The 11323-nt window shown below is 42.4% G+C and overlaps 1 protein-coding gene across 1 annotated transcript in view; it reads right to left on the bottom strand.

Annotated features, from left to right (window-relative positions):
- Positions 1-6841: 6841 nt before the first annotated feature.
- The window catches only part of kcnh4b (potassium voltage-gated channel, subfamily H (eag-related), member 4b), a 72978-nt gene continuing 68496 nt past the window's right edge, over positions 6842-11323 (bottom strand). Inside the window, exons 15-16 of the mRNA XM_014158742.3 lie at positions 10612-10688; positions 6842-8379 (exon numbers count right to left, since the gene is read on the bottom strand). Coding sequence (XP_014014217.2) covers positions 7243-8379; positions 10612-10688 — 1214 coding nt within the window. The 3' untranslated portion in view covers positions 6842-7242. The remainder of the gene's footprint in view (positions 8380-10611; positions 10689-11323) is intronic.

Below are 11323 nucleotides of genomic sequence, written 5' to 3'. Positions count from 1 at the left end.
CTATCATTTCCTTGTAACCATAGCTACTGTTTGTTATGCATTTCTGTGAATTACTTAGTAAATAAATGATTTTAAGACAATTGATGTATGGATGACTCATAGTGAAGACTGAGTTCGTGCAGATAACCAACAATTTACGACGTTTGGAATGAGACTGACGAGGTAAACGAATACATCATTAATCCGAAGACTAATAGATCAGATATTACGATATCTGAAAGTTATATTAGGAAAATTATAACTTTGTAATCTGAATATTTTCCTTGGTGCCCCAACCTCCTAGTTAATTACAGTTACACGATTAATCAGTTTAATCGCGTAATAATAATTACAGAGAGTTATTTGATAAACATGTCTTCCGTTTTAATGATGCCAAAGACACGACAGTGTAGATGGTTGGCGTTAGACGCGGTTTGTGACATACAAGGTTGTCATTTTGAATTCCAATGCAGCTTTTGTTTTTCAACATTATTAACTAATCGCAATTGTGTTCTACTCTAAATCACTAACTAAACAGCTTTATATTAAAAACAAGAATGGTGCCCTGACCCCTGCTGGCGCAGTGGTCCAAGCACTGGTTTAGGGACCAGAAGGTCACAGGTTCTAATTTGGCCAATGCCCTTTCTCTAAAAATGTTTCCCAATACCCAATGTGTTGATATACTATCCAGTAATAAATGGTCACAGAATGTATTGGCCGTGTTATTTAAACACCACACCAAATTAAAAACAAAATGATTGAAACAAGGAGGGAATTGTCACTTGTATAATAAAACACTTTTGTTTTCCGTTATGTGCCTGACACTTACTTGACCCCACACATATTGATTGCATAGCTGCAGAATTAACAGTTGTTTAAAGGAGAATTATCCCCATATTCAACTTCAATGTGCCATACACATTTGCACACGGCTTGGATCAATCCTAATACTACATAGCATAACTGAGTTCAGAGGAAAAGGTGAAGCATTCAGTGAAATGGATAGGACGTGTGCTCTGCTGACCGCAAACATTACATAGTCAGATGCGAAGATTGCTGCCTTGGATGCATACTTAACATCTATATTTTCCACTCCAGAGGGGGGAGCTACATGATAACAAACAAGAAGGAACATCCAAATCTCACCTCTCCCCAGGCTCAATAGACACACATCCCTTTGAGCCTCTGCATTTTTACCAGGTAAGGGAGGTTTTCCTTCACTTGACCTGACTTGAGGTTTTTCCTTGTCTGTTGGTAAGGAAAGACTCCCTGGGTTTAATTGTTACGGTATCTAGATATTTGGGGCTTAAAACTCACTGGCTATATTTGTGACGGTAACTAGATATTTTGAGGGCCTGACTTCACCAATTTATTACATGAGTCAGTTGGTCTTTTTCCGAATCACTCGTCCTTTTCTCCCTCCCTCCCTTCACTGTTCACTTTTTTATAGCTATCCCCCCAGTTTTTTGCACCGAGTGTATTCTCCAGGACAACCTTATATTTTCCCGCTGCCAGATACGTGTCTTGTCTGTCTGCCACAGTTATTGGCCTAACAGTGACCATGTACTGCTCCTGACAACATGACAAGGTAAGGACGTTCCTAATGTTGCTACAATATTACAATCTCAAACATGTTACTTTTTAATGTATACTGAACAAAAATATAAACGCAACATGTAACGTGTTGGTCCCATGTTTCATGACCTGAAATAACAGATCCCAGAAATGTTCCATATGCACAAAAAGTGTATTTCTCTAAAATGTTGTGCACAAATTCGTTTACATCCCTGTTAGTAAGCAGTTCTCCTTTGCCAAGATAATTCATCCATCTGACAGGTGTGGCATATCAAGAAGCTGATTAAACAGCATGATCATTACCCAGGTGCACCTTGTACTGGGGACGATAAAAGGCCACTCCAAAATGTGCAGTTATGTCACAAAACACAATGCCACAGATGTCTCAAATTTTGAGGGAGCGTGCAATTGGCATGCTGACTACAGGAATGTTCACCAGAGCTGTTGCCAGATAATGTAATGTTAATTTCTCTACCATAAGTTGACTCCAAAATAGTTTTAGAGATTTTGTCGGAACGTCCAACCGGCCTTACAACCGCAGACCGTGTGTAACCATGCCAGCCCAGGACCTCCACATCCGGGGGGTGCTGAGAAGTATTTATGTCTGTAATAAAGCCCTTTCGTGGGGAAAAACTCATTCTGATTGGCTGGGCCTGGCTCCCAAGTTGGTGGGCCTATGCCCTCCCAGGCCCACCCATTGCCCAGTCATCTGAAATCTAAATTAGGGTCTAATTAATTTATTTATATTGACTGATTTCCTTCTATGAACTATAACTCAGTAAAATCTTTGAAATTCTTGCGTGCTACGTTTATATTTTTGTTCAGTATAAGTAATATATGATAACCTTATTCACTGGTTCGTGTTCATGGGGTGCATCGTAGCAAAACGTTTTGCAAAGGAAAATGACAACCAGCCTTTCTTAAAGCTTAGATGGTACCTCCCGGTTCCGTTCTGCTTTCTTCCATTTCGTGCCCAGTGAACATAACCCTGGATTTAGGTTGAGCCACCTGGCAGACCTGACTGCTTCCTCTGCATGCCAAGGGACCCATAAAAAAAGCACTTTCATTAACAGGCTATTAGCATTGATCGGGCAATTTAAAGGTAGTGGAAGTCGAGCAGGTGCAGGTATCTAATAACAAGACAGCACCATACAGCCAGACTATAAGCCATCCTTCAGCTGAACCGTTTCACCCTCCCAGGGCTGTTGTGTTGAGAGTTATGGGCACACAACCCAGTACCACCCGCCACAGCCCTCACCATCACCACCTACCAAAACTAATAGGGGCAAAGTGGCAGATGCCAGGGGGGCAGTGCCCGCCTGGGGGGAACACGATCTGTGGTAAAGACATTAGATCCCAAAAGCAGGTCGGGGTGACAGCGACAAGCATACAGTATGAGCGAATGCAGCCAAGTGACTCGGCAGGTGAAAAAAGTGACGGGTCATTTAGGCGCCAGGTTCTCGTGCCGCACTGACACAGAATGACAGACGCTGCACGGGGGAACGAAGGTACATAGGCAGGCAGGCAGCAGCCTCAAGGGATCAAGTTATTTATAGAGTGCACCGAGAAAATTGAATCCATGTGAAGTCATTTCTGATTCAAAATACATAAGGGGAACATGGATCCTGCTGATCTCCTTTTGTCCTTGATAATAAGTAACAAAGTGCATCAGGGAGGTTAAATAAAGATGCACAAGGTTAAACAAAGAATTGTGCAAATGTTGCAGTTTCAAAGCTAATTTCCTGCAATTCTACAACTTTTGCCATGATTTATGTCATGTTCATATGATATCTGGGTGAATTACAAAATCAATGGGGGGCCCCCTGGTGGTCAGGACCGCTGGGCACATGCTTACATTTCTATTGCGGAATCTGTAACGCTTCGGCTTTACTAATTGAATAGAGCCCCAATTTACCTAGCAATCTAAAAAAATAAAAAATAGCTGACATTGAGTGACTGTCAGTCACTGACCTAACAAGAGGATTTAGAAATTTCACGTGTATTATACTATTCTCACTCAACAGTAAGTTGAGACACCGACTGAGTTCATAATAATAAAACAAAGTAATTCAGACTTTGAGTAGAAGTCGTTGATTCAGCAAAATGATTAGAAAATACTCAAATACAGAGAAAATAAGTATTTAACACACGAAGAGTTAAATAAGCATGTATATGAGCCCAGGTCTGGTGTGTGTGTTGCGGAATGGCCAAACTGAGCTCCACAGTGATCTTAAGCTGAACTGTCACTTCCTGTGGCCTGATGAGAGCTGGCCAACCTGACGAGAGCGGGTAACTCTGGGTGGGTAATTCCTAAACTCCTCATTTATTTGTGGTAATGTAGCCACTAGAACGACTGAAACTTTGTAATCTGTTAATTACTGGATATTTAGTGGCGTTCTTCGGTGACAGCCCCTCCCTGGTGTGTGTCACTCATGCTGTCATCGTGCCATACAGAAAGCAGTGGCGGCTGGTGTAGGGAGAAATGGGGATGGCATTTCTTCCTCAACCAGCCTCCTCTGACAGAAAGGCATGAGCCTGCCACTATGACAAACAGATGGATTGTGAAATATTGTTTCTAATGGATTAAGGGAACATGCGCTCTCTCTTGGGAGTTAAGTTTGACACCCCTAGTTAAGAGAAAGTTGAGTAAAATACACAGCAGGATTTGTCAGCATATTTTATTATGTCAGTCAAGGAGAAATCATCTCAAACAAAATAATGGTATACTCTGAATATTGACGTGAGATTATGTTTTTTCTCCCTCAGGCATAAATAGTTTGGAAGTTATAGAATATATGAAGTATATTTACTCAGGGAACTGTTTTCCTAGCTAGGAATGAATAGTATTAAAACTTTCAAAATGGGGGTACACTGCTTTTTGCAGCTTTATTTGAATATTCCTACTATACCGTATGTGTGCTTTGTATAAGGGTGATAAATTGTACACTTAGGCCTATCCTTATAGAGGTAGATCCGCACTAGCTCAATTGAAATTTAAAGGCAATGTTTCTGCGTTCGCAAATTCACGGTAAACACTGCATATGTTGGCTCAATAAGAAATGCCCTTTCAATTTCAATCGCGCTATAATGCTGATCTTCCATGATACGGATTCAATCTAGCCCTTAATAGGTGTTAGGAATATATAAAAAAAAGCTTTTTAAATGATCTCAAGATGTTATTTGGTTGTGAATAATGAATTGATTCAGGTTGATAATACACAAAACAATTTATCTTCCAACATAAACATGCCTTAACTTGGAAAAAAACACCACGTCAACCAAAAATAATGAATAGATATATTCTGTTATCTGAAAACGTATATGCCCAGTATGTAATAGTAAGTCAAAACATCCAACCGTGCGTGTGAATCACTCGGCCTCGACCTGTCATGCAAGTACAGTATTCGTCTATATAATCTACAGTATCTCAAATAGAATGCTAACATATTGTCGATACCTTTTCCTTAGGAAAAAGAATAAACAACTTCACCATGCAATGAGGTAACAGGTCATAACAGCCAATTCCTCTGCGAGGAAGCCTAAATGTATACTTTAACTTGTATTCTTACTTGTAGGAGTTCTCTGTGTGAGTGCAGAAGTTGTTTCGGCCTCATCGCACCAAGGCCTCCACAAGGTCCGTTCCATTTCTTCCTGCCTTGGGCTATGTTAGACCCCTCTTTCCAGATAAGCCCTAGTCTGGTTCGGAGTGCAGACACACAGCTCTATTCAGAACACATCATTCAAATGATATACTCTATGGCTGACTCGAAGGTCCACATTTCATCTTTTTGAAATTCTTATGAAACTCATCTTGTGCTCAATAACCAGCTGTGGGGGAACAGGTTAAGGTAAATTCATTTTTTTGTGGTTACCCAATATCGATTGGCTTTATCTCAACTGAATAGCTTAAGGGAACCCACTAGTTCACAGTTGTGTATGGCTCCGTCCCAAAAAGGCACCTTATTCCCTATATAGTGTACTACTTTCGACCAGACCCCTATGTGCCCTGGTCCAAAGTTGTGCCACTATATAGGGAATAGGGTGCCATTTTGGACGCTCTCTATCACTAGCTTACTGCTTGTAGTACTGCTTGACAAATTAATGTGTAAATAGTCATATTTTGGTTAAACAAGCAAATGCCCCTATGTGTAGTATAGAGATTTATTCATAATTGGACGCCTTTATGCTGCGTTTACAGAAGCAGCCCAATTCAGATCTTTTGGCAATTATTTGCATATCTGATACCTATCTGTTCTTCCCTAACGCGTAAACAGCAAAAGACCACATGGAATCAGATCTGTTGACTTCCGATTTATACCACCTCCATATGTGGAGCTGAATCCTGATACAAACCCAATCCTCCATATGTGACCTCTGTCTGGATGCTCAGATCAGATTTTGCTCTGAAAGGTTTTTTTGTTTTTTTTTACCATGATTTGCCATGACCATGACAACCACCCCAAAATTTAAAGGAGCAGTGACAGGAAATGAGAATTGCATCTGTGTGCTACTTCAGAGGCTACATCAGTGTGAGCAGAGAGGAAGAGGCAAAATGAGAGGTTTCACTCTTGCCAAAATCTGTCCAAAATAAGCCCAAAGCGTTTCTATGGGCTTATTTTGGACTTAAGGTTGTCGCCTGCCTTCCCGCCTTTGGGACAACGCCTCCCATTGTTATGACGGAGACATGAGCGTTATATACAGATCTCTGGTGTGAATGGGCAAATCTGATATGGGTCACATGTAAAACTGAGTGTAGACAAAAAGATCAGATATAGAACTAAAATTAGATTTGGGTTCTTAAGGTGGCTGTGTAAACACAGCCATAGTATGGCTATGGTAAGCAGCCTCCAACCTTGTTAATCTGAGAAAATTGAAAGCGTTTTTTAAATAACGACTGTTCATCAAATAGAAAACATGAACTGTTTTCAGTATTTTGAATCTATTTTCTTGAGACTTTAATACGTTGGTTGCATTCTTTGATTACTTTTGTCCAAGGTAGCCATTTCAACCAAGTGTAATGTTGTTTCATTGAACTGAATTAAACATTTATATATTTATATATTCATAATATAATCGTGGTTTGTATTTGATTAATTCCCCTTTTAGAGGACTTGTGTAGGAACGTAACGATGACCACTGTTCCACGCTAACATTTGATCGAGGTGTTTCAGTCAAGAACCTCTACCTATGTCACAATCACTTCTAACCTCGAACGTGATTTCAACTTCAATAATACACATTTTCAGGTTGATCTTTCAATCGAAGAGAGAAACTCCTCAAAATGAGCTAAATCTAAAAAGGACACACTTTATCAAATCCAAGATAACGCACAAAATGACATGCGTTTGCATAGTAAAGCTGTAAGTCGCTTGAACGCGGACTAACAAGTGATCCCATAAAATGGGGGAAAACACGCCACACATTAAGAACACTCAAAAGTGCACGTCCGTAGTGTTGCACAATGTACTACAGTACCTATAATGCTCTGTAACATATCCACTTTTCTTGTCTTTGTAAAGATTGTTCAGTTCCCTGTCCAGTTTTTAGTTCCCCATGATGGTGGTTGGGGTTGAGTTGTTGGGGCCAAATGTAGGGCCAAGCATAACCTTTTCACACTATCGTGCCAGCGCAGACCCTAGTGTTCTGGCCCAGATATTTTGTTTTATTTTCTCTTGTATGTAAAGGGTACTAGTCCGTCAGGTCCAGGCACCAGGACTGCTCTGTGCACTGAGTCTGAACTCCCAGGCTGGATCTCCTCGACCTGGTCCCGGGGCTCTCGCTGTCCCTGCTCTCCGTGGAGCCCCCATTCCCCAGCAGGCACTCCAGACTGGTGTGTCCCACCGCTGCCGAGTCTCCCAAGGGGATGTGGGGAGGAGCGCAGTTGTCCTGCCTAGGAGGAGACTCTGAGTCCTGGGAACAGACGGACGATGGCCTGGGGAAGGAGGGGGCCGTTCCAGGGCTGGAGTGAACAGACAGACTGTGCAGGTCCTCGTTAAGGAGGCTGGAGGTGGATGTGTATTGCTGGGGGAAGTCGTGGCTTGGACCCCCGTCAAGCCCCAGGACTGCAGCAGGTTCCCCCAGGGTAGGCCTTGCAGGGTGTAAAAGGGGTTCTGAGGCCAGGTAGATGTGCGGGTAGGTGCTGGGGCTGGCATCCAGGAGGCTGTGAGTAGACGTGGGAGCACTAGACAGCAGACAGCTGTTCAAACCGCCGCTAGGCGGCTGCAGACACAAGCTGGGTTGGGACTGGCTAATGCTAACTGGGCTAGTGTCAAGGCCAGGGCGACTGTCGCCAAAGTCCTCATGCCCAGCAGTGGGAGCCGTGCCTGGGCTACCACCACTCTGTAAGGTTGGGCTCATGCTAAGCAAGGAAGGGCCAGTCCAGGGATGGGGTGAGGTTCTACCAGATCCCCGGCAGGGTCCTGGCACGGCCGCCGAGTCTGTCACGTGGTAGAAGCTAGGGGGCCCTGGGCTGGAAGACTGAGGTTGGGTCTGGTAGTGGCCCTCTGGCTGTGCCCCCCCTGTGGCGCTAGACTGGCAGCTCCCCCCTGGAGCCTCACTGTAGCCCCAGCAAGGGTGGAGTGGGTCCGTGTGTCCCCCCTCCATGCTCCCAGGGTCCTGATGGCGGTGCAGGCTGCTGGGGGCCAGGTTGTAGGCTGTGCCAGTGCTGGCGGTGGGGTTGGGGTTGGAGACCATTTGGACGGCGTAGGGATAGGAGGAGGACAGGGAGGCTGTGTAGTGGTGCACAGCCACCTGGGCCTGAAGAAGGTGCATCATGTGATGGAGGTCCTTGGTCAGCTGAGACACTTCGTTGTTCAAGTTGCCCATCTAGGAAGAGATAACATATACTCAGGGGTTAGATTGGGGAGGGCTAAGCGACAACATATGAATGTATTCAGACCTTTGATCTGCACGTTGAAGTCGAATATTCATGCAAGTTTCCCACTGACGTCACTACACAGTAGCCACTTTTCATAACACGACCACCACTTACAAAATAGCCCAACCCAAACAACAGCGACTTTTATTCTCTCAAGCATGTCTTTGCAACTAATTTCCAGCCCTCACAGTGTGACTCTGAAGCTTGCACAACGTACGTCTATCCAACACTGACTAGCTACTGTTCTCTGTGACTAAGAAATGACCCGTTTTCACATGCATCCCAAAACTCCCGAGAGAGAGAAGGAGGGAGACACTGTAACAATTCAAAAAGGGAGGAAAGTGGAAGGGCACGTGCGAGGAGGGGGGGGGGGGGGGTAGAAGGAATCCGAGGAGAATGTTAGGGTGGGTTGGGTTGTCATCATCAGGTATTTTTGGTATTGTCGAGTCAGCGCTTGCAGGTTTTTCTCTGCAATGCAGAAGCACCCTGCTGATTAATTAATACCCACTTCAGACAAGGCCTACCTAGAACCATCTGTATACTCCAGCCCCACCTGCCACACATTTGCATCCACATTAGGGATGGAAGAACACATTGTGCTACATAAAGGTAGAAATAGCAAAGAATTTAATAGAATAAAGTCAATTTGACTTGAATAGAATTTGGATAGAATAGGAATATAATAAAATACAATAGAGTTGGAATATAATAAAATACAATAGAGTTGGAATAGAATAGGAATAGAATAAAATACATTTGGAATAGAATAGAAATCCAGAGATTGTGGTGGATGCCGCCATCCATTTATCGATATGCATTTATTAACAGTTGATACATTTTCTTCGGAGAGAATTTATGAGCCTTGGTAACACGTTTGTTAAATCACAAGGTTCACCGCTCAAGCTATGATCTGTACTTTCTGTCGTTCTTTGTAGTATCACCAAGTGGTTCACATGTAATCCAAGATGTGGCGTTGAATGTGCAAATATGCAAATTCCTAATGCTATAGATATTTTCACTAATTGCAGTATTGCATCACCAATTGTTGTTAGTATTTGATTCAACATTTATTGTACACATGCATATTCATGCTCTTATTATACATATTGAGTAGGTATACCCATTCCAGGTTTCTGTCTAAGAGGGGCTTCATGTTAAAGGGGCAAAGTGAAGGATGAAACATAAAGAGAATATGCAGAGTTGTTGCACACTTGTAAGGGCCCATATAAGGTCATACATAAGATTATGCATATGTCAAACTATTGCGAAGTCTGGTAAAGAAGCTAGGCAAATAAAAAAGTACAAAAATGAGGTGTTCAAATCCTGCCGTGCCCTTCAGCAATTGAACTTGTTGTATCAACATCAAGCCTTCGCTGCCTTGTACAGAATATAGAAACTCTATGAAAGTGACTTTAGACAGAAGTGTCTGCTCAGCAATAAACATAGGAGTAGTCTCAGCAGGAAAGTAGTAGCAGTCTCAACAAGAAACATGGGAGTAGTCTCAACAAGAAACATAGGAGTAGTCTCAGCAGGAAAGTAGTAGCAGTCTCAACAAGAAACATGGGAGTAGTCTCAACAAGAAACATAGGAGTAGTCTCAGCAAGAAACATAGGAGTAGTCTCAGCAAGAAAGTAGTATTAGTCTCAACAAAAAAACATAGGCGTAGTCTCAGCAAGAAAGTAGTAGTAGTCTCAACAAGAAACATAGGAGTAGTATCAGCAAGAAAGTAGTATTAGTCTCAACAAAAAAACATAGGAGTAGTCTCAGCAAGAAAGTAGTAGTAGTCTCAACAAGAAACATAGGAGTAGTCTCAGCAAGAAAGTAGTATTAGTCTCAACAAAAAAACATAGGAGTAGTCTCAGCAAGAAAGTAGTAGTAGTCTCAACAAGAAACATAGGAGTAGTCTCAGCAAGAAAGTAGTATTAGTCTCAACAAAAAAACATAGGAGTAGTCTCAGCAAGAAAGTAGTAGTAGTCTCAACAAGAAACATAGGAGTAGTCTCAGCAAGAAAGTAGTATTAGTCTGAACAAAAAAACATAGGAGTAGTCTCAGCAAGAAAGTACTAGAAGTCTCAGCAAGAAACGTAGGAGTAGTCTCAGCAAGAAATATAGGACTAGTGTTCTCTTTCTCACTCAGCAGTTAGGCTGCACTGAGGCTTACTCTACTGTAATGTACTGTACCTTCTGGTTGAGCTGACTGATGCTCTGTCTAACCTCTTCCGACTCCAGAAGCAAAGTGGCGTTCACCTGCCTAGTATCTGTGGAGGAAGAAACAGAAGAAGACAAATACCTCTTAGGCTCATAAAACAATGAATAGGGATTGATTGATTGATTGATTGGTTCATTGGTTGTTTGGTGTGATTGATTGGTTGAGTGGCTGTGTGTGATTGATTGATTTACAATACTGGAGTGTGCTAGCGAATACAATTAAATGTTTACACTTCATCTATGGCACTGATACTTCTATTTTTCCCCTTGCATCTGTGTCTGGTGTTAGCTAAATAATGGCTAGCTTTAGTAACTCAAAAGGCTATTTTACATGGGAATCAGAATGACTGTTCGGGACCTTGAAGACAAAACTGTAACTTGGCCACTCAGGAACATTCAATGTCTTCTTGGTAAGCAACTCCAGTGTGGGTTTGGCCTTGTGTTGTAGGTCATTGTCCTGCTGAAAGGTGTATTCATCCTCTCCCAGTCTCTGGTGTAAAGCAGACTGAAGGAGGTTTTCCTCAAGGATTGTGGGCCTTGTTGCATACAAATGCACGTTTTGGAATATTTTTTATTCTGTATATTTGTATTCTTCTTTTCTTTTAGGTCAATATTGTGGAGTGACTACAATGTTGTTGATCCAGCCTTAGTTTTCTACCATCACAGGCATTGAACTCTAGCTGTT

Source organism: Salmo salar, chromosome 19 (genome assembly GCF_965601325.2).
Source record: "Salmo salar chromosome 19, fSalSal1, whole genome shotgun sequence".
Lineage (NCBI taxonomy): Eukaryota > Metazoa > Chordata > Actinopteri > Salmoniformes > Salmonidae > Salmo > Salmo salar.
This window is presented reverse-complemented; position numbering and strand designations above follow the sequence as displayed.